Raw genomic sequence first — 24566 nt, 5'->3', positions numbered from 1 at the left:
GGGGCGGGCTGCGGCGAGGGGAGCGGGGCGGGGCGGGCAGAGCCGTGGCCCTCGAGCGAACTTCCCGCCTCAGAAGCGCGGGAAGGGCCGCTCCGGCCGGCGGCTGGGAGAGACGCGGAGCCCGCCGCGGGCGTGGCCTGGAGCGCCTGGGCAGCCCCGCGAGGACCTCCGCCGTTCGGGTCCGGCGGTCCAGTCGTACGTGTAGAGGGCACTGTTCCGTAGGTCGGCGCAGGACTGTGGGGGGGTGTCAGCCAGCTCGCAGGACACGCAGTCGGAGACATTTATTTTATAGGGCATAGCCTTTTGAGAATTCTGGGTGTCTTTGGACTCCAGAACATTCCAAGACGAGCACACATGAACGAGGGTGACGGCTCCCCCAGACATTGGTCACGTCCAACAAGTACTGATTCACGTGCCCACGAGGCCGGTGCCCAGCCCTGAGCTGCGGGCTGCTCCCGCCCCCTCCTGGCCCCGCACCTGCGCCTCGGCCGGCCGGCCGGTGCGGGGTAACCCCCGCCGAGTCCGCGCTGTGCCGCGCGACCTCGGGACAGCCCTTTACGCTTTTCTTTTTTAAACACAGTGTCCAAGATGAATGACAGCCTGTTTGTCAGTTTGGACAGACTCTTGCTAGAATTTGGTAGGTATAAAATAAAAACAAAGAAATACATAACTATTTGTATTATGATTTGCTATTTTCACAATGAAGTCACGAAATGATTTTTTTAGTTTTTCAGTATGAGCAAGATGTAAGTACTAAAGAAGATATGATTCAACGCATTAACAGTAAGTCGTTTTGCATGATAAAAATGTTTTCCTTTTGAAATTTTTTATGGCATGTAAAGTAATATGCAGTCGCTTTGCTTTGGGTAACTGAGTGTTGGCGTTATAACTTTTTGCCAGTTCTGTTTAGTGCCTAATAATGAGCTATTTACCTTAACTACAGATTTTCAATAATAAAATTCTCTGTTCAGTATTTAATTTGTGTTGAAGAATTTTGCTTTAAGTTGAAATGACCCTTTAAGTGCAGTTGAAAATGGTATTATTTTTCTCAAATAACAGGTTATTTCAAACACTCGAGCGAGTCAGGGGCCAGGATTGATAGATGCCATATTTTTCAGGTATAATGATACGGAAAATAATATTATGAGTGAAATGGCAAAGCAGATTACATAAATATATATTTTAAGATTCTACAGAAAAACTATCAAAAGAAAATAGAACCATTAATTTCTTAATAGTTCTGAAAAGGTAGAATTTGGTTATCTTTTCTGCAACAAAAAAAGAATACAGAGTATTAAAATTTTTTTTTAATCTTTTAAGGAAACTATTTTTATCTTGTTCTAGTCACCAATAAAAAGAAGCAAATTGAAGGTGCATTTAATAATTAATTGACATGGAACTAATGAATAGAGATTTCACATTAGTCTAAAAAGAAACTCTTATGTTCGCATCATATATGAGTAAATATTTACATGAACTCATGGCATCATAAGATACCAGTGATCTCAGATAACATCTACTCCAGCCCTCTTAAATAGAGGGACGCCCATCTTTCTCTTCCGTCCCAAACACAGATCCTTAGCTTCTGGGTCTGGGAGCAGGCCTGGCTTTGGGTCTGTGCTTTTCAGCATAGGGCCTTCCTATCTCAAGCCTCATTTTCTCTCTGTTCTCTGGCTGTCTTGCTTTTAGGTAAGTTGCCATAACTTTATTTTCTCCTGTATTTGTTTATTTTATGATTTCTACCTTAATAAAATAAATATTTTATTTTTTCAGAAAGCTTTGAAGATATTAAACAAAATAAAGCAACTATTTGTAAGATACAGGAAACTATAAATACAACAGATGAGGAAATTGGTCATTATTGTAAACATAGTAAGGAAATCAAAGACAACTGTTGTAAGTGAGTATTTGAAAGAAAAGACCTTTCAGTAATTGTCACTAGATTCTTTTATTCAAGGTTTCTGAGTTTATAGAAACTACTGTTTTAAAATAGTATTTTATGTTAGCACAATGAATTAAGTCTTCAATTGACTTATAAGAAGGGATCATAGGAGGTTCAAAAGAAAAAAAGAATTGCTGTAAGATCTCTTTAATTCAGATCCAATTAGTCTAAATATAGAATTTTGAATAACCTAGGTTCAGTATATAAAATTCCTATTACATAAATAAATTTGAAATAATTGACATCTTTGAATTTTCAAGATCTTATTTTTGTCTAGTGGAATCTAGCTTAAAATTAGTAGCTTTTCAAAATAAAAGTATTCATTATGTTAAGAATTCTTTCAACAGGGCTTCAGGTTATGGATTCTAGTAGTTAAATCCACTATAAGACATAAACATTTTGAAATAAAGACTTGTTAATAGAACTTTATTGTACATTACAAATATTTAAAAATAAAATGTGTTTTTTGTATTTAATTTTATGTGGACCATTGTCTTTGTATTAGTACTATACTTTAGAATCATATTTGTTTTAAAGTTTTAAAATACTTTGTTATTCTGTTATTCAAAATTTTAACAAGCCTTCTTGGTTTTTACCCCGTTACTTTTTTAAAAATTATAGTCATTTTTTTTTTCCCTCACCCAAGGACATTTTTGCATTTATCTTCAGATAGAGCGGGAGGGAGAGAGGGAGGAAGAGAGAGAGAGAAACATCAATGTGAGTGAGAAACATCTATCAGCTGCTTCCTGCATGTGCCCCCACTGGGAACTGAATCCATAACCTGGACACGTACCCTGATGGGGAATTGAACCCGCCACCTTTTTGGTGTGGAGAATGATGCTCTAACCAACTGAACCACATTGGCCAGGGCACCCCATTACTTTTATATTGGTTTTAAAATGATATAAAAGTAACAAATACCTAATAATAAAAATTCAAAAACTATGCAAATGTATGAAATAAAAAGTTTTTCCCTGCCTACAGTCCCTACCCTGTTGTCTACCTTATAGTAATCACTCGATAACAGTTGTGAGTCTCCTTTCAGACCTTTTTAGTAAATATTCAGTATCATTAATACATATACTTACATACACATCTATCTACATATTCTTTTTACAAAAATGGGGTTATACCATACTTCAAATTTTTTTAATGATTTATTTGATTTTAGAGAGGAAGGGAGAGGGAGAGAGAGAAACATCGATGAGAACACATCAACACTGATCAGCTGCCTCCTACATACCCCCTACTGGAGATTGAGCCCGATATTTGGGCATGTGCCATGACTGGGAATTGAACTGGCAACCTGCTGGTGCATAGGTTGATGCTCAACTACTGAGCCACACCAGCTGGGCTGCTTTTTAAAATTTAACAGTATGTAATGTAAATGGTATTGTATATGTAATTATTATGTATAGATTTTTTTCTATTTTTTTTTTTATCCTCACCTGAGGACATTTTTTAATTTTTTGTTCAGATAGGGTGGGAGGGGGAGAAAGGAAGAGAGAGGGAGGGAGAAACATCCATGTGAAAGGGACACATCGAGTGGCCGCCTCCGGCACAGCCAACCAGGGCCGGGGACAGACTGCGGGGACAAACTACAACGGAGGTACGTGCCCCTAGTGGGAACCAAACCCAGGTCTCTCTGGACAGCAGGCTGACACTCTAACCGCTGAGCCAAACCGGCCAAGGCTAGATTTTATTTTTTAGCAGCTCCATAGTATTTTTTGGTATTGATATATCCTGAGTTATTTAACCATTCTTCTATTAGTAGACATTTAGGTTGTTTTCAGGTTTTTCCTATTATAAGCAATGTGTACAGATATCCTTCCATATTTATAGACCTATTGCTATAGCATGAACTTCTAGAAGTGAAATCGCTAGATCAAAGAGTATGTATGCACATTTAAACATTTGGTAGATAATGGCAAACTGTTCTCCAAAAAGATTATACCATTTTATACTCCCACCAACATGTGTGAAAGTTTCTATTTCCTCAAACCCTTGCCAACACAGGAATTAGCAGTGTTTAAATTTTTTGGCTCTCTGATCAACAAAAAACTATATATGTTGAGCTTTTAAAAAAAATTTAATTTAGATTTTATTGTAGTAGGTTTTACCAGTGATTTCCATTAACTAGTTGCAGTGGGTGCTGGAAAATAACATAGTTTCCCCTTAGAACCTGCTATATCCAAGATGTACTATACTTTATACAATTTAATGTTTGCTGGGTTCTTAAGACAGTTAGTAGGATCTGTTTAGCTTAACATCATGAGCACCTCTAGTCCATAATGTCAGCATGCTGGTTTACAAATTTAAATGTGAAATATGAACTCATGATAGTACTAGAAGAAAATATAGGTGACTGTATAATCTTTGAGAGAAGAAAACTTTTCTAAGTATGTCACCAAAAGTAGAAATCACATAGGAAATGGATAAATATGACTACATACAGATTAAAAAGAAAAATACCTCAAAATGATATAAAAGGCAAAAGAAAAACTATTAAAATAATACCAGTAGTTATTTTTCAGTGTTGAGACTGTATGGATGATTTTCTGTGCTTCTAAAGTGGGCATTTATACTTTTTGAATCTGAAAAAAAGATTAGAAAAGAGGAAATATTTGAACAATACTTAGAATGGAAGCTGCTATGATGTATGTTAATTTTGTATTTTTCACATAGATAACATTTTTGAGTCATGAAATAAACAAAACATATATAAGATGAATATTTATTTTATTCTTACCATCTGATTTTATAATTCATTTTGGCCTAGGTTCTTTCTTAGTTTAAGAGGGTGTAACAACTTGACTTTTTATGCTTTAAAGGAGTAAAAAGCCTCTCTTCAGCTCTTACCCTAGCTCCTTGAATGCTTACTCCAAAGGAATTTCTTAGCCAAGATCTTGGAAGTATGATGAGAAAGAAAGCCTAATGATGCAGTGTTGTACCGTATATTCTAGAAATGCCATAGCAATGCACAGTCCAGTCATGTTACAGTTGCTGCTTCCCTAGTCATAGTTCCAAAACAAGTTTTATGTAAAAATTAACAGATAATGATATTTGAGCATATCTATGATTGCATGAAGGGTGGTAATGGTGGTGATGGGAATATTTTTCTTGATGGAAGCTTGTTTTCTCCAGGAAGGGAAAGATTTGTTTATTTTTATATTTTATTATTTTATTAATCCTCACCCCAGGACATTTTTCTTTTCTTTTTTTTTTTTTAAGATAGCGTGGAAGGGAGGGAGGGAGGGGGGAGAGCGAGAGAGAGAGAGACATTGATGTGAAAGAGTCCTGCAGGACCCCCACTGAGGCTGGGGATTGAACCTGCAACTCAGGTACTGGGAATCAAACCCACAACCCTTTGTTCTTCAGGACTATGCTCCAACTGTTGAGCCAAACCAGCCAGTGCAAGTTTTGTTTATTTTAATATGTTTTTATTGATTGCATTTTTTTTCTTTATTGATTTTAGAGAGAAAGGGAGAGGGAGAGAGAGTTAGAAACATCGATGAGAGAGAACATGGATTGGCTTCCTCCTGCATGTCATCCACTGGGGATTTGGCCCACAACCTGGGCATGTGCCCTGACTGGGAATCGAATCTGACCTCTTGGTGCATGGGTGACTCAACCACTGTGCCATACCAGCCGGGCAAGTTTGTATTGATTTTTTTAGAGAGAGAGATAGAAACATCGATGTGAGAGGGAAACATCGATCAGTTGCCTCCTGCACACCCCCCACACTCCCACTGGGCATGTGCCCCGACCAGGAATCGATCTGGGACCTCTTGGTCCATGGGATGATGCTCAGTCCACTGAGCCACACCAGCAGGGCAAGATTTATTTATTTTTCAATGGTTACATTCATTTTCATGATTTCTTACAATTTATCATTCTGAGATGCTAATTATAATTTTTTTCCATAGCTGGAAGCCAACATGTGATGTTTTTCATAAACATGAAGACTATATGCAGGACCGATTTACTGTTTGTCAAGAAACAGTTGAAAAAGACAAGTACAGTACATATATTAATTTAAGCTATTCAGTTCTATAAATATTAATAAGATATGCTTTGTAAAAATATAAATTGAAAAATGTAGAAATTTCGTACATTGGGGTGGATTTTGTTTTATTTTTAATTTTTAAACTTTATTGTTTACACTATTACAGATGTCCCTGTTTTCCCCCCTTTGCCACCTCCACCCAGCCCTTGCCCCTCTTCCCTCTGGCCAAACAAAGCCAGTGTTTTGGACTCTTGGGGTGCCGTTGGAGGCCTACCTATTTGTCTTATAGCTCTATTGAACCCAGGATTTGTTTAGATATATCCTTAGATAGATAGTCAATAGCAGTTACTATAGCAGAGTGCTTCAATTAATAGTGCTTCAGTTACGACTGAATTGTTATAGGTAAACAGCTGGAGGAATAGATTTAGCTCATGAAAAATTTGGAGTACAGATTTCCTCTTCTACCCAAAAGTAAAACATTCTTATGAAACCTTTCATAAACTGAAATGGTGTAAAGAAGCAGTTACCATCAATTTATATGGAAACATTTTGAGCATTCCCAGACCTAAAAATAATCTATGAAATCATACCAAATAACACATAAAACCTTAAATAACATTAATATATAGTAAAAACAGGAATGCACAAAGTAAATTGAGATAAAGCACAGATGCTAACAGACACGGTTCAAGTTCATGGTGGCTTGATGAAATGCTGAGTGTAGTTCCCAGGGAAGGAGCTTGGCAGTGCCAATCTCACTGCTGGGGTTTTGTGTTGCCTCTGTAACGGCTCACTGTAAAACAAATGCTAAACGCTATTTTTGCTTTTTGCCTGTTTTGTAAAATCAAACATCCTCTTCAGATTTCTTTGGGTGAGTGAAAACAGGTACTAAAGTAGGTCTTTTGTAAAAGTGAAGTGGTGTTACGTGAACTTTCAAAAACCAGGGGATACCTGTATTGATTTTAAAAGGTATTTTATATCAGACCTCTGTTTTTCAGAGAGCTAATGAAGTGGGTTGTTAAATTCTGATGGAGAAACACCAATATTTGTGTGGGTTTATTTTATTATGTGTAAAATCACCTGGTCTTGGGGACTAAATGTAATTAGTGGATATAATGGAACAAGGCTAAGGACTTGGAACACATTATATATAAAGCATTGTAATTTAACTTAATTGAAAAAATTGAAATGGTTTTATTTTTAGCATAATTGAATGAGAGCAGTATCTATTTTTATATTTTTACTACTTTTTCTTCAGCCTTATTGAGATATAATTGACAATATAACATTGTTTAAGTTTGAGATGTACAACATGATGATTTAGTACATGTATATGTTGGGAAGTGATTACCACAGTAAGGTTGGGTAACATCTATAACCTCATATAACTACTATTTCTTTTTGGTAATGAGAACATTTAACATTTACTTTCTTAACAACTTTTAAGCATATGATACAGTATTGTTATATTCACCATGCTGTATATTAGAGCTCCAGAACGTATTCACCTTATAACTGGATAACTGGTCTATGTGTTTTGTTTTTTTTTATCTTCACCCGAGGACATTCTTCCACTTTTTGTTCAGAGTGGGAGGGAGGGAGGGAGAGAGAGAGAGAGAGAAACACCGACATGTACAGGTACACATCGAGTGGCCGCCACCTGCACGACCCATCCAGGGCCGGGGACAAACTGCAACCAAGATACACACCCCTAGTGGGAACCGAACCCAGGTGTCTTCGGACCGCAAGCCGATGCTCCAACTGCTGAGCCAAACTGGCCAGGGCTATGTGTCTGTTTTTATGCCAGTACCATACTGTTTTGATTACTCTATTTATTTATTTATTTTTAATCCTTACCTGAGGATAATTATCTTCAGATAGAGTGGGAGGGTGAGAGAGAGAAACAACGATGTTAGAGGGACACATCAACTGGTTGCCTCCCACACGATCTCAACCAGGGCCGGGGATGAACCACATCTGAGGTACATGCCCTTGGCCAGAATTGAACCCACGACTCTTTGGTCTGCAGGCCGATGCTCTACCACTGAGCCAAACTGGCCAGGGCAGTGTAGCATAGTTTTAAACTAGGAAGTGTGATGAATCAATCTTTGTTTTTCTTTCTTGAGATTGATTTGTCTGGGGTCTTGAGTGGTTCCATAAAAATTTTAGAGTTTTTCAGTTTCTGCGAAAAATGCCATTGGACTTTTGATAGGGATTGCATTGACTCTGTAGATGGCTTTGGGTATTACGGACATTTATAACAATATTAATTCTTTTGATTCATGAGTACAGAATATTTTTCCATTTATTTGTGTTGTCTTCAATTTCTTTCATCAGTGTCTTACAGTTTTCAGTGAAGAGATCTTTCACCTCTTTGTTAAATTTATTCCTAAATATTGAATTGGTTTTGATGCTATTGTAAATGGGATTGTTGTATTTCTTTTTTAGATAGTTCATTGTCAGTGTATAGAAATGCAACTGATATTTATTTATTTGTAATCCTCACCTGAGGATATTTTTCCATTGAGTTTTAGATTGAGTGGGAGGGAGGGGGAGAGAGGGAGAGAGAGGGAGAGAGACACCAATGTGAGAGAGACACATCGGTTGGTTGCCTCCCGCGTGACCCTGACCAGGGCCAGGGATAGAACCTGCATCCCAGTTATTCACCCTTGACCAGAAAATAAATTTGTGACCCTTCGGTTCTCAGGCTGATTCTCTAACCTCTGAGCCAAACTGGCCAGGGCAGAAATGCAACTGATTTTTATGTTGATTTTGTGTCCTGAAACTTCACTGAATTTGTTGATTAGTTCTAACAGTTTTTTGGTGGATCATGTCATTTACAAACAGATCATTTTACTTTTTTCTTTCCTATTTGGATGCCTTTTATTTCTTTTTCTTGCCTAATTGCTCTAGTTAAGACTTCCAGTACTGTGTTGAATAGGAGTGGTGAGAGTGGCACTTTTGTCTTGTTCCTGATTTTAGAGGAAAAGCTTTTAGCTTTGCACCATTGAGTATGATGTTAGTTATGGGCTTGTCATACATGGCCTTCGTTATGTTGAGGTATGTTTCTTTTATAGCCAATTGTTGAGAGTTTTGTTGTTGTTGTTTATCATCAAAGGGTGTTGAATTTTACCAAAATGCTTTTTCTGCATCTATTGAAAGAATCATATGTACTTTATTTTTTAATAATTTTGTACTTTATTCTGTTAATGTGCTGTACATCATGTTTATTGATTTGTATATGTTGAGCCATCTTTGCATCTCAAAAATAAATCCCTCTTAGTCTTGGTGTATGATTTAAAAAAATAAATTGTTCAATTTGGTTTGCTAGTATTTTTTTGAGTATTTATTTATATTTGTCAGGGATATTTGCCTATTATCTTTTCTTGTAGTATCCTATCTAACTTACAGTAACAGGGAATGCTGGCCTTGTAAAATGAATTGGAAAGTGTTCTCCAATTTTTTGGAAGAGTTTGAGAAAGATTGGTATTCTTTAAATGTTTGGTATAACTCATCAGTGAAACCAACTTGTCATAGGCTTTTCTTTGTTTTGGAGCTTTTTGATTACTTTTTCAGTCTCCTTAGAAGTAACTTATCTGTTCAGATTTTCTATTTTTTCATGATTACTGCAGTCTTGGTAAGTTTTATGTTTCTAGAAATTTACCTGTTTTTTCTAGGTTATCTAATTTGTTGTCTTATAATTGTTCATAGTAGCCTTTTTATGATCCTTTGTATTTCTGTGCTGTCAGTTGTAGTATTTCTTTTTTCATTTATAATTTTGTTTATTTCAGTCCTCTCTTTTTTCTTGGTTATTCTAGCTAAAGATTTGGAAATTTTGTTTATCTTTTCAAAAACCAATTCTTTGTTTTATTGACTTTTTTTTATCATCTTTCTTGACTCTATCTATCTCACTAATTTCTGGTCTAATCATTTTATTATCTTCCTTTTGCTAACTTTGGGCTTAGGTTGTTCTTTCTCTAATTCCTTGAGGTATAAAACAGGTTGTTTATTTGAGATCTTTCTTTTTTCTTAATGTAGGCGTTTGTTTCTATAAATTTATCTCTTAGAAGTTCTTTTGCTGCATTCTGTAAAATTTGATATATTGCATTTTCATTGGTCTCAAGGCACTTTTTGATTTTTTCTTTGATCCAAAATTGTTCAGGAGTGTGTTGTTAACTTTCCACAAATTTGTGAATTTTTTCACTTTTCTCCTGCTATTGAGTGCTAGTTTTTTGTTTTGTTTTTTAACTCCTCCCTGGAGGATATTTTTCCATTGATTTTTATTTATTTATTTATTTTTATTTTTATTTTTTTTAAAACTTATCTTTATTGTTGAATGTATTACAGATGTTCCTCATTTTCCCCCATTGACCCCCCTCCTCCCCACTCCTGCTCCCCCTCATGCCTTTCCCCACACTGTTGTCTGTGTCCATTGGTTATGCATATATACATGTAAGTTTTTTGGTTTATTTCTTCCCACCCCCCAACCCCCTTCTCTTTGAGGTTTGTCAGTCTAGCAACCAATTTGTTTTCTTAATCCCTTCACCTTTTTCACCCATTTCCCCAACCCCCTTCCCATCTGGCAACCAACAAAATGTTCTCTGTATCTGAGAATGTTTCTGTTCTGCCTGTTCATTTTGTTTGTAGATTCCATTGTCGATAGATATGTATTCATTGCCATTTTGTTCGTTCATATATTTTATCTTTTTCTTCAAGAAGACCCTTCAACATTTCATATAATAACGGTTTGGTGGTGATGAACTCCTTTAGCTTTTTCTTGTCTGGGAAACTCTTTATATGGCCATCGATTCTAAATGACAGCTTTGCAGGATAGAGTAATCTTGTAGGTTCTTGGTTTTCATCACTCTGAATATTTCTTGCCACTCCCTTCTGGCCTGCAAAGTTTCTTTTGAGAAATCAGCTGACAGCCTTATGGGAACTCCCTTGTAGGTAACTAACTGCTTTTCTCTGGGTGCTTTTAAGATTCTCTCTTTGTCTTGAACCTTTTGGATTTTGATGATGATGTGTCTTGGTGTGGGCCTCTTGGGGTTCATGTTGTTTGGGACTCTCTGTGCTTCCTGGACTTGTATGTCTGTTTCCTTCACCAAGTTACGGAAGTTTTCTGCCATTATTGTTTCAAATAGGTTTTCAATTTCTTGTTCTCTCTCTTCTCCTTCTGGCACCCCTAAGATGCGAATGTTGGCACACTTGAAGTTGTCCCAGAGGCTCCATACACTATCTTCATTTTTTTGGATTCCTTTTTCTTTTTGCTGTTCTGATTGGGTGTTTTTTTGTTTCCATATATTCCAAATCGATGGTTTGCTTCTTGGCTTTACCTACTGTACTATTGAATCTGTGTAAATTATTCTTTATTTCAGTTAGTGCCTCCTTCATTTCTGGCTGGTCCTTTTTTATGCTCTTGAGGCCCTTACTAAGTTCGCTGAGGTTCTCACTAAGTTCATTGAGCATCCTTATAAGCAGTGTTTTGAACTCAGCATTTGTTAGGTTGCTTATCTCCATTTTGCTTAGTTCTTTTCCTGGGGTTTTGTTCTGTTCTTTCATTTGGGACCTGTTTCTTTGTCTCCTCATTTTGGCTGCCTCCCTGTGTTTGTTTCTATGTATTACTTAACGAGAGGTATGGGGCTATCTGAGACCACATGCTGCTTGTTTGAAAGAATTTAGGAAAACAGGAAAACCTGAAGTAGGATCCAAGATAGGCCAATCTTGGGTGGGCCTGAAAGTTGGGTGGGGCGGGGCTTCAGGGAATCACCAGGGGGGGGCAAACAGTGTGAACCAAGTTGCTGGAGTCCCAGATATGGCAGCTGTCTGCCACCCCAGGGAAGGGCTCATCAAAGGAACAAAGACCTCTGATAGCAAGGTCTGTCCAGGAGAAAGCCCCCTCTCCAGCCCTTGCTCCAATGTCAAACAGCTCAGTTCTTCCCTGTATGTCTCTGGCACCCCTCGAGCTACCTCCCTTCCAAGCTTAGAGGGAACAAGTCCGAGTAAGTCTGAGTGCGGGCCCTTAAAGAGGAGTCGCCTGGGACTCCAGCAGCCTCAGCCTCCCTGAGCCTCAATTCCCGCTGGTTTTTCCAGCCAGAAGTTATGGGGATTTCTCTTCCTGGCACTGGAACCCTGAGTGGGGCGCCTGGTGTGGAACGGGGGCCCCTCAGTCCTCAGGGAGGACCTTCCCAGCCGAGGTATCCTCCTAATTTTTATCCGCCACACGTGGGTGTGGGACCAGCCCCTCCGCCTCCGCCCCTTCTACCAGTCTCGATGGGGCTGCTGCTTTAATTCTGTAGTTGTAGAACTTCCATTCAGCTTGATTTCAGGTGGCTTTGAATGATGGTTGTTCTGTAGTTTAGTTGTAACTTTGATGTGGTTGTGGGAGGACACGATAGCACGTTTACCTACGCTGCCATCTTGACCGGAAGTCTCCATTGATTTTTAGATAGAGAGGAAGGGAGGGATGGAAAGAGAGAAACATTGATGTGAGAGAAACACACGACCCCAACCAGGGCTGAGGATTAAACCTGCAAACCAGGTATATGCCCTTGACCAGGAATCATACCTGCAACCCTTTGGTCCGAGGGTCAATGCTCTAACCACTGAGAAAAACTGGCCAGGACTCAATTGCTAGTTTTATATAGTTGTGGCCAGAAAAGGTATTTGATATCATTTCATTCTTCTTAAATTGTGAAGGCTTGCTTTGTGGCCCTACATACAATCCTGGAAAATATTTTGTGTGGCTTGAGAAGAATGTGCATTCTGGTGATGTTAGATGAAATGTCCTGTGTATGTTAGGTATTTTTGGTCTATACTGTTATTAAGGTTTGCTGTTTTTCTTATTAATTTATATTTGGATGATATTTTCAGTGTGGAAGGTGAGGTATTGAAATCCTCTGCCATTGTTGTATTGCTCTCTATTTCTTATTTTAGTTCTGTTAACATTTGCCTTGAATATTTAGGTGCTCTAGTGTGTGCGTGTATTTGTAATCATTATATCCTCTTGATGAATTGACCTTTTAATTATTATATAATTGACCTTTGTCTCTTATGACTGATTTTGACTGAAAGTCTATTATATATCAGTATAACCACTTATGCTCTATTTTTGTTACCATTTGCATGGAATATATTTACTAATTCTTTCAGTTTTAGCCTGTGTGTGTTCTTAAAGCTAAAATGAGTTTCTTGTAGGCAACATATTATTGGATCTTATTTTGTAAATCTATTCAGCTATTCTCTGTCTTTTGAATTAAATCTATTTAATTTAATTTTTATTTATTTATTGTTTGTTTGTTTTTTTGTTAATCCCCACCTGAGGATATTTTTCCATTGATTTTTAGATAGAGTGGAAGGGAGAGAGGAGGAGGAGGAGAAGGAGAGAGCGAGAGCAAGAGAGAGAGAGAGAAGAGAAGAGAGAAGAGAGAGAGACACACACACATAGATTGGTTGTTTCTTGCACACCCTGACCAGGGGATTGAACCTGCAACCCAGGCATGTGCCCTTGACCAGAATTGAACCCATGACCCTTCTGTCCTAGTGTTGACACTTTAACCCCTGAGCCAAACCTACCAGGGCGAATCTATTTACTTTTAAAGGGTTATCAATATGTAAAGGTTTACTAAAGGTTTATTGTTTTTTGAGTGTTTTATTTTTAGTTCCTTTGTTTCTTTCTTTGTCTCTTGCTGTATTCCTTTAATTTATTTTCTGTAGTAGTATGCTTTAATTACTTTCTCTTTCTCCTACTATAGGATACCATAAACATTTTACAGATATAACAGACTGCTTTAAGCTGATAACTACTTACCATCAATTGCATATAAAAGCTACACTTTTACTTCTCCTCTTCCCACATTTTATGCTATTGATGGGTGCCAAATTATTGTTGGGGGAGGGTGATATGCGTGAGGGACATTTTATTCTGCCAACTTGCTGACATCACTCCTATTTTATATTTTAATTAAAAACACACCCAATCTAGAATGCACTACCCTTTATATTCAGAGAGTCTTATAAGAAAGTAGAGACTGAGGGTATAGATTTGGACTTTGTTGGCATTTGAAATAATGGAAATAGATGAGATAGCCCAGGAAAATGTATAGAGCAAAAATAAGAGAAAGCTATAATACATGATCATTCAAGGAACAGGCAGAGGGTGAAAAGAAACTGTTACTTTGTCATTTATAGACCCTGCTTTAATCCAAAAAGGATTTGAGATAATTAGTATAAATAGTATCATAGTGTTAAAAGAAAACTAAATATAAAAATCAAGACTACAAGGTAGTAAGGATAATATAGAATGATGAAGCCTTTGACAGGATAGAAATTCATACCACACAGTTTTGTACATTTGTTAGAGATAGGCATAAATTAGGTAGTAGTCAAGGTATGATAGAAATGTGATCAGTTTGGAATTCAGAGTATTCTTTTAAAAAACAGTTCATTTGCTTAGGATAAGCAGAGGTTTTTCCTGGTACTAAGAATTGAGAGAAATTTCTCCCCTGGGCTCTCATAAAGGGGAAATTGTGCAATGTGGTAATCAATATCTTCAGTGTCCTCCCCCAAATAAACAAAATATATTATTGCTGATAACATCTCTCAATGCAAGCCTTAGTTATAAAAATTATTAAAATGATTCTATGAGGGGCTAATGCAAGCCAGTCCAAATATGTACTTTTCTGATAGTGTTTATTGTGGATGACTTATCTCACCAGAGCTATTTGTTAAAGTGAAAATAGCTATGTTTTTATTTTTAAACCAGCCACATGGGTTGATTAAATTGATGACTCAATACCAGACATCTATAAAAGGAAAAGAGTCTTTTTGTTGGTATCATGGGTAATGAAAGAAGTAGAGGCACCAGCTCCTTGTTTCTTCTAATCTCCCATCCCTGTCCTAGTCATTCACAAAGACTAGTATTGTTGGCAGCAGATGAGATAGTAATGACTCTTCAGTAACAACTCTTCTTGAATCATGACTTGGCTGTGCTGGGTTCTGTCAAAGTTCCTATATGGAGTATGTTAGAAGAGTGGGCATAAGTATATAATAGAACAGGATAGATGTGGTATGATAATCTCACCAGAAATTGGTGTCTCAGACTCAGTTTTCTAATAGGTATTTCCCTCCTCTCTGGACCATTTCCCTAAGAAGTGAGCACTTAATTAGCAAATATGCATTTAGAGGAATAGGAGCTTGTTTGGGCCTTAACTGCTTTATCTTGTTAAAAGGAACAGAATTTAGTAATATTAAGGAATTAAAACATTCTTAAGATTCAGACTTGCTACATAGTATAAGGCTGTTATCCTTTTCTTCTTACTATACAAACAGTTTATGAATATTGTTCTTCTTTTCTCATATGCTAAGGTTCTCATCATTATAGTATTTTTAAGTAATTTCCCCATATAGTATGGCTTGATTTACAAAATTTATAAAATTTTGAGGAACATGAAGAATATATATTTTTAGAATATTTTCTATGAATATTATTTCTTGAAACTAAGTATTTGAAAAGAATTGGGTAAAAAGAGGATCCAAGAATATATTTTCTGTAAGGAACCTGGATTGAACATTTTCAATAATGTAGGTCAGGACTGATTAACATTTTTGTAAAGGGCCAGATGGTAAATATTTTAGGCTAAATATTTTAGGCTTTATAGGCTATACAGTCAGTCTATTGTAATTACTGAACTCTGCTGTTCTGGTGCAAGAGCAACTTTAGACAGTATGAAAATAAATTATTATGTCCCAATAAAACTTTGTCGGCGGACATTACAATTTGAATTTCATATAACTTAAATTTTTCATGAAATATTATTATTCTTTTTATTTTTCCTAATCATTTAAAAATGTAAAAAGCATTTTTAGCTAATGGGTATACAAAAATAGGTGGCAGGTTAGATTTGGCCATAGGTCATAGTAACTGACCCCTACTGTAGAGCAAGCAAAGGTCAAATGAGAAGGAAGAGTTAATACCCTTTTGCAAGAATTAACTGTTTCACTCAAAACTTGTGCTTAAATAGGTGACCATGCACCTCTGTCTGAGTTGGAATGGAGTTTCAAACAGTACTGAAATTTTCTTTCTAAAATAGTTTAGGATCATACAGGAATGATTGTGAACCCAGAGGTCTAACAGGTAGAACATGACTTTATGTAATAATTTTGGCTTAGATAATTGAAGGTGATTTAAAAAGCATAGTTATTGCCCTGGCCGATTTGGTTCAGCGGTTATAGCATCGGCCTGTGATCCAGAGAGACCCGGGTTTGGTTCCCGCTAAGGGCACATACCTCGGTTTGTCCCCGGCCCTGGTCAGGTCGTGTGGGTGGCGACCACTCGATGTGTACCTTTCGCATCGATGTTTCTCTCTCTCTCTCTCTCTCTCTCTCCTTCCCAATCTATCTGAACAAAATATGGAAAAATGTCCTCGGGTGAGGATAAAAAAATTAAATTAAAAAAAGCATAGTTATAGAAGTAGCTGAACTGGAGAGAATGGAGACTCAGAACTTAAGGGAGGATAGAAGTTCAAGAAGTGGTCAAAAGAACCAGGTTCTGCCCTGGCCAGTATGGCTCAGTTGGTTGGGTGTCATCCAGTGTACCAAAAGGTTGATGGTTTGATTCCCAGCCAAGGCACATGCCTGGATTGTGGGGGCTTTATCCCTGGTGTGGGGCAGTCAATTGATGTTTTTATTTATTTATTTTTATTTTTTGTTTTTTCATCCTCACCCGAGGATATTTTTTCATTTTTTGTTCAGATACAGTGGGAGGGAGAGAGAGAGAAACATCGACGTGAAAGAGTGGCTGTCACCTGCACGACCCAACCAGGGCTGGGGACAAACTGCAACTGAGGTACATGCCTTTAGAGGGAACCGAACCCGGGTTTCTCTGGACCGCAGGCCAGTGCTCTAACTGCTGAGCCAAACCGGCCAGGGCTGATGTTTTGCTCTCAAATCAGTTCTCTCTCTCCCTCTCCTTTCCTCTCTCTCTCTCTAAACTGCGGGCTGATGCTCTAACCGCCGAACAAAACTGGCCAGGGCTTCTACTCTCTCTAAACAAAATAAATAATTTTTAAAAAAGAACCAGGTTCTACAATGTCAGTTGGGAAGAGAACTCTAAAAAGAGATCACTGAGTTAGACAAATTAGATCATCAGTGAACTTGGGAAGGGTAGTTTTATCAGAATGGTGAGAGTGGAAGTTACATTGAAGAGGATTAAGGAATGAATAACTCAGGTAGTGAAGAAAAAGTGTAAGAGTTGAAAAGTGCGATGGAGTTAAGGAAAATTTGAAGGGCAAACAGCATTTAGGGAAGCAGGGATGAGTAGATATTTGACTTGCCTTTTATGTTTAATTTAGTAGACTTTGACAAGTGATATTTAGAAAGTTTTAAAATATACTCTATGATAATGACATGATTTTTTAAAATTTTCACAGAAAAATGTACCATGGTTATGTATGTCAGTATAAAGATGTTTTGAAGCAATACCAGCAAAAATACTCAGAAGCACCTCTTTCACGTGAATATTATGAGAAGAAAAGAGAACATGAAGAAATTCAAAACAGAGTGTTGACATGTACTGAACAACTAAAAATGAATGAAACTATTTTTATGGAATTTTTAGGTATTAACATTTTTATTACATATTGTTATAACAGGTATCTATATAATGAGAATAATATAATAATTCAGTCTAAAATATGATTTTGTTTTTCAGTGCCTGCTCCCTTTCCATCACTTACCAAATGGACATTACATATGTATCCACAATAGTATTTCTAATAGAATTCTAATAGAATTTTTATTAGATAAGTGTCATTTCTTTATTTTAATTGTTATTGTTTCTCTGGTGAGAATCACACGAATTTGTTTAATTTAAAAATTTTAGAGTTTACTTTAAAGGTCATCTGGGATTAATTTTTATATATGTGCATGTGATCAGAAGCAGACAGTTTTAATGGGAATAAAGTGGTATATGTATCAGGCTTTAAGTGGTATATCTTTTTTTTTTTTAAATCCTCATCCGAGGACATTTTTCCATTTTTTGTACAGACAGAGTGGGAGGGAGAGAGGAAGAGAGAGAGAGGGAAACATCGATGTGAAAGGGACACATCGAGTGGCTGCAACCCGCACGACCAACCAGGGCGGGGGACAAACTGCAACCGAGGTATGTGCCCTTAGCGGGAACCGAACCCGGGTCTCTCCGGACCGCAGGTGGACGCTCTAACCGCTGAGCCAAACCGGCCAGGGCTTAAGTGGTATATCTTAGCAACCAAAGAAGAAGTCATCTTGCTCTGTCTTACCAAAGAAAGAATTCCAGTTAAATTAGCTGATTACTACTAATAGGATGGAAGGTAATAAGGAGGTGAGTCACAATTATTCATTCATCTATAGAAATTCATTGGGTACCTGCCTTGTGCGAGGCAATACTCAAGAAGATACAGAGCTTTCTTTGTGAAGAGCTTTTAGTAGAGGAGACAGATATGTAAGCAAATAATTCTGATACAGTGGCATTGTATTAGATGGTTAAGTAATTCTCAATTGGTCTAAGTCTCATTTGTTTGTTAAGATCTTTCCTGGTGATGAACTTGAAACTTTAATCCTCTTCCAACCTCCACAGTCCATCATACTCTTTCCTATCAGATTATAACTCCACTGTTTGTACAAAGTCTTCTTTATCCCTGCATTCTACCTTTCTTCATTCTGCTTCATCCTCAATTATCCTTTTGCTCCTTTGCTGCTTGCTTTCTCCATGTTTGGGTTTTAGCTTATTCTGTTCTTAGTTGTTAATTGCTGCCCATTTATGTTTTAACTTCTCAATGGGAAGGGGCAGAGATTGGTAGATGCAGAAGGTACAGCAGGGGTTTAGGGAGTTGGATGTAGGGTGGGATGAGATGTGTGAATGCATGGCAAACAAGAAAAGGTGCTAGAGGTAGGGAGAGGATTTAAATGTCTATATCTAAAAATGTGATACTTTTGAATTGCATAGCATTATAAATAATGTTCATCTAAAATTTAGCATATAAGTCATATTTTAAGGTAGAATAGAGAAGGTTTGACAGATTTTTCTCTGGAGTTCTTGTTTCCTATCCTATTTATTTTTAATTCTCCTAAATGGATTGTAGAGCAGCTTAGGAAATTGTAGTAGCTAATAACCATACAGGATGTCTATTAACAGCTGAGAAATACTCTACTTGAAGTTGGGTATAAATTCAGTCCAAGCAGAAAGTCCAGATAGAAGATCTAGTTCTCTTCTGAGTTCTGCAGGATACACTGATGAAATTTACAGAGCAAGAAAAGGGTGAATTTTTGCCCTGGCTGGTTTGGCTCAGTGGTTGGAACGTCAGCCTGCGGACCAGAGAGTCCCGGGTTCAGTTCCGCTAGGGGCATATACCAAAAAATATGTATGTGTATATGTGTGTGTGTGTGTATAAAATAAAAAGGTGAATTTTTAATGTTGACTTTGGAAAAATAAATAATGGAAACACAAGAAGTTTGATTTGACTCTGAACTGGTTGTATATTATTAGTCATGCCAAATGACTTGATGGACTTGACTGAAAAAAAAACAAACACAAAACCACACTGTAAAAATATTTAACTGAAAAAAAATCTTAAGTATTTTAGATGAAATGTTATTTTTAAGTTCAATATATAACAGATAAACAATAAATTATCTTTGTCAGTTTGACATATGTTTACATTATTCTTTTTTCATATACTGCTTTAATATTGGTTATTGCTTATGTGGGATATGTATATTTAAATAATGTTACATGGTAGTAATTATTTCTGATATAGTACACATATTATAAATGTCAAATTTGTTTGCATAACATAGTTCCTTAACATGTAAGTGTTCATTTGAGATGTAAAACACAAGATATTCTTAGACATGCCAACAATTTTTCCAAAATTTCATGTGAATTGAAGAAAGAAGCAGATGAAATGGAAATAGAAATTAATTATTTAAACCAGGTATATATTTTGTCATGTTTCTATTATATGTATTAATGTATAAGTGTAATGGTATATTACTTGATGGTCTTAGAACAGCTATTTCTAAAGAGCCTAAACCTGGACAAAGGCTTCTGATAATTTGTGTGCCTCAGATTGCCTTTGGAGCCAAAATGTAAGTATTGAGTATATTCAACTCTGGATTTTGAGGACTAGTTTTAACTTTCTTTGGGGGCTAAGGAAAAAGTTGATGAAAAGAACCACATATAGCCCTGGCCGGTTTGGCTCAGCGGTTAGAGCGTTGGCCTGCGGTCCGGAGAGACCCGGGTTCGGTTCCCGCTAAGGGCACGTACTTCGGTTGCAGTTTGTCCCCGGCCCTGGTTGGTCATGCGGGTGGCAGCCACTCGATGTGTCCCTTCACGTCGATGTTTCTCTCTCTCTCTCTCTTCCTCTCTCTCCCTCCCACTCTATCTGTACAAAATATGGAAAAATATCCTCAGGTGAGGATAAAAAAAAAAAAAAAAGAAAAGAACCACATATAGTTTAATAACAGGAGTTTAAAGTCATTAAAAGAGCTACAAGTGTTCTCAAAAAAGAAAATAAGACAATACATGGTTGAAAGAACTTAATCTTGAAAATTTATGACTATAAGCTTTATAGAGCTGGGCTAGAACTAGTTTAGCCTTTAAGATTGATGGTGCAGCCCTGGTCAGTTTGGTTCAGCCGTTAGAGCGTTGGCCCACGGTCCAGAGAGACCCGGGTTCGGTTCCCGCTAAGAGCATGAAGTTTGTCCCCAGCCCCAGTTGGGGTTGTGTGGGTGGCAGCCACTCGATATGTCCCTTTCACATTGATGTTTCTCTCTCTCCCTCTCTCTCCCTCCCACTCTATCTGAACAAAAATGGAAAAATGTCCTCGGGTGAAGATAAAAAAAAAAAAGATTGATAGCGCATGTTATTTTCTTGAATACTTTTGTTGTTGTTGTTAATCCTCACCCGAGGATATTTTTCCATTGATTTTTTGGATAGAGTGGAAGAGAGGGAGGGAGGAAAGGAGAGAGAGAGAGAGAGAGAAACATCGATGTGAGAGAAACATATCAATTGGCTGGCTCCTGCATGACCCCAACTGGGGCCAAGGATTGAACCTGCAACCCTTCAGTTTGTGAGCCAGTGCTCTAACCACTGACCCACACTGGCCAGGGCTGAACACATTTTTAAAAATTCATTTTAGAGAGAGGAAGGGAGAGAGAGAGAAACATTGATGTGAGAGAGAAAGTTGATCAGTTACCTCACATATGTGCCTCCACTGGGGGATCAACCCCACAACCTGAGTATGTGACCTAACTAGGAATTACAGCCATCACTTTTTGGTGCACGGGAGACACACTGGCCAGAGCTCTTATATATTTTCAGTGCCATCTATTGAAATGTGACTTTCATTAAGAGGTATGAGAACTCATTGAAGTCCAAAATTTTCCAAATTTTGAGAAAAATTTAATAGCTAATTTTCTAAACATTGTGTTAAAGATGTCACAGTTATCATTCATAGGTATGAAGTTCCAGATAACAGTAATATCATTTTCTTTTTTTTTAATCCTCACCCGAAGACATTGTTTTGTTTATCTTCAGATAGAGCGGGAGGGAGAGAGGGAGGAAGAGAGAGAAACATCGACTGGTCGCTACCCACATGACCCCAACAGGGGCCGGGGACAAACTGCAACCAAGGTATGTGCCCTTAACAGGAACCAAACCTGCGCCTCTCTGGTCTGCGGGCCAATGTTCCAGCTGCTGAGCCAAACCAGCCACGGCTTACTTCTTTCAAAGTATATGGTAGCCATGGACAGTTTTGCTCAGCAGTTAGAGCGTTGGCCTGAGGTCCAGAGAGACCTGGGTTCGGTTCCCGCTAGAGGCGTGTACCTCAGTTGCAGTATGTCCCTGGTTGGTCATGCGGGTGGCAGCCACTCGATGTGTCCCTTTCACGTCAATGTTTCTCTTTCTCTCTCTCTTCCTCTCTCTCCCTCCCACTCTACCTGAACAAAAAAATGGAAAAATGTCCTTGGGTGAGGATAAAAAAAAATCAAAGTATATGGTAATTATGTCTCTGTAGGGAATCTATGTCTACTTTGCTTCTGACTGTCCTTTTTAAAAAGGAAGGTGAGCCCTGGCCGGTTTGGCTCAGTGGTTGGAGCGATGGCCTGCGGTCCAGAGAGACCCGGGTTCGGTTTCCGCTAAGGGCATGTACCTCGGTTGCAGATTGTCCCCGGCCCTGGTTGGTCGTGGGGGTGGCAGCCCCTCGATGTGTCCCTTTCACGTCGATGTTTCTCTCTCTCTCTTCTTCTCTCTCCCTCCTACTCTGTCTGAACAAAAAATGGAAAAATGTCCTCGGGTGAGGATAAATAAAAAAAGAAAAGAAAGGAAGGTGAAACTATTAATAATACAGTATCTGACAATATTACAGATATTGTAATGTCTGACAATATTACTGACGTAATAGTGTCACAGATGTAATAGTGTCAACAATAAATAAAAATAATAAGCCCTGACCAGTTTAACTCAGCAGTTAAAGCGTCAGCCTGTGGACCAGAGAGTCCCGGGTTCGGTTCCCGCTAAGGGCACGTACCTCAGTTGCAGTTTGTCCCTGGCCCCGGTTGGGGTCGTGTGGGTGGCAATCACTAAATGTGTCTGTCTCACGTCGATGTTTCTCTCTCTTCCACCCTCTCTCCCTCCCACTCTGTGTGAAGATAAATGCAAGAAAATGTCCTCGGGTGAGGATAAAATAAATACATAAATAAATAATAATAATAATAAAGGTGGAAGTTCATTGAAATCTAGGTTTGCTAATAGAGTTGTATGGAAAAGTTAAAGGAGTAGGCTTATTGCTAATTTAATTAATTCATTTTTTCTTTATTGATTTTAGAGAGAGAGGAAGGGAGAGGGAGAGAGAAATAGAAATATCAATGAGAGATAACGTCGACTGGCTGACTCCTCCATGCCCCTACTGGGTATTGGGCCCATCACCTGGGCTTGTGCCCTGAGCGGGAATCAAACCGGTGACTTCTTGGTGCATGGGTTGACATTCAAATACTGAGCCACACCAGCTGGGCAGGATTATTGTTAATTTTACTTTATTTTAGCAACTTTCACTAAAAACTAATACTACCAAAAATGTAAATCTTGTGATTATATATAAAAAAATCATATTTATTAGTTAAGATAAAGCATGTTCCTAAATACTTTGCAGTAATTATTTTCTTTTGCTTTATCATTTTTCTTTTTAGCAGATTGCAAGACTTTATGAAACTAAAAATCTTTCAGAAATTCTAGAAGAAAAAACTAAAGATATAGAAAAAAGAAAGGAACTGAAAGAAAGGTATAGGTACCTATAAAGTGGGATTTTATGTAAACAAATATTCTGCATCTAACAACTTTATTCTGCAGTCTATCCCAAGCCACTAATATTTACACAGTATCTATCTATCTATCTATCTATCTGTCATCTATCTAGCTATATTTGTACAGACTATTTTATGTTCATTTTTGATAAAAATGTTAATTTATACCTTTAAATATTATGGACTAATTATCAAATTTGCTTGTTATTTCGTACAGCCAAGGATAATTTGTAGAGAGAAATGGGGTAGCAGAGCATATTCATTGTTCTGTAAACCTGTCAGTTGTGATATTTCACCAAGTTTTCCATGATGAGTCACCAATAGGAACAATCATGGGAGCAGCAATGTACTTAACCTTTTTATCATCTTGTCACCAGCTTGACCATTTAGTTCTTTCTTTGCCATATAGAGTGAAGATGAGCCAAAATACTACTGATTTGTGGCATCATATGTTTCCTTGTCATTCATCCTAATGGTGATAAAATAGATATCAGTGGTGGAAGTATTTTATTTATTTTGTTTATTCATTCATTCATTTATTTTTATTGTTGAATGTATTACAGATGTTCCTCATTTTTCCCCCATTGACCCTCTCCTCCCCACTCCCGCCCCCCTCCTGCCTTTTCCCACACTATTGTTTGTGTCCATTGGTTATGCATGTAAGTTCTTTGGTTTATTTCTTCCCACCCCCCAACCCCCTTCTCTTTGAGGTTTGTCAGTCTAGCAACCAATTTGTTTTCTTAATCCCTTCACCTTTTTCACCCATTTCCCCAACCCCCTTCCCATCTGGCAACCAACAAAATGTTCTCTGTATCTGAGAATGTTTCTGTTCTGCCTGTTCATTTTGTTTGTAGATTCCATTGTCGATAGATATGTATTCATTGCCATTTTGTTCGTTCATATATTTTATCTTTTTCTTCAAGAAGACCCTTCAACATTTCATATAATAACGGTTTGGTGGTGATGAACTCCTTTAGCTTTTTCTTGTCTGGGAAACTCTTTATATGGCCATCGATTCTAAATGACAGCTTTGCAGGATAGAGTAATCTTGTAGGTTCTTGGTTTTCATCACTCTGAATATTTCTTGCCACTCCCTTCTGGCCTGCAAAGTTTCTTTTGAGAAATCAGCTGACAGCCTTATGGGAACTCCCTTGTAGGTAACTAACTGCTTTTCTCTGGGTGCTTTTAAGATTCTCTCTTTGTCTTGAACCTTTTGGATTTTGATGATGATGTGTCTTGGTGTGGGCCTCTTGGGGTTCATGTTGTTTGGGACTCTCTGTG

General features: G+C 37.7%; 1 protein-coding gene across 1 annotated transcript in view; it reads left to right on the top strand.

Moving 5' to 3' along the window:
- The first annotated feature begins 588 nt into the window (after window positions 1-588).
- Window positions 589-24566, top strand: part of CUNH14orf39 (chromosome unknown C14orf39 homolog) — a 51531-nt gene continuing 27553 nt past the window's right edge. The window contains exons 1-8 of the mRNA XM_036274158.1: window positions 589-637; window positions 727-783; window positions 1774-1900; window positions 5869-5958; window positions 17378-17565; window positions 17659-17701; window positions 19798-19918; window positions 23172-23263. Of these exons, the coding sequence (XP_036130051.1) occupies window positions 589-637; window positions 727-783; window positions 1774-1900; window positions 5869-5958; window positions 17378-17565; window positions 17659-17701; window positions 19798-19918; window positions 23172-23263 (767 nt within the window). The remainder of the gene's footprint in view (window positions 638-726; window positions 784-1773; window positions 1901-5868; window positions 5959-17377; window positions 17566-17658; window positions 17702-19797; window positions 19919-23171; window positions 23264-24566) is intronic.

This window comes from Molossus molossus, unplaced genomic scaffold (assembly GCF_014108415.1).
Source record: "Molossus molossus isolate mMolMol1 unplaced genomic scaffold, mMolMol1.p scaffold_m16_p_1, whole genome shotgun sequence".
Classification (NCBI taxonomy): Eukaryota; Metazoa; Chordata; class Mammalia; order Chiroptera; family Molossidae; genus Molossus; species Molossus molossus.
Note: the sequence above shows the minus strand (reverse complement) of the source record. Positions and strands in the feature narration are given on the sequence as shown.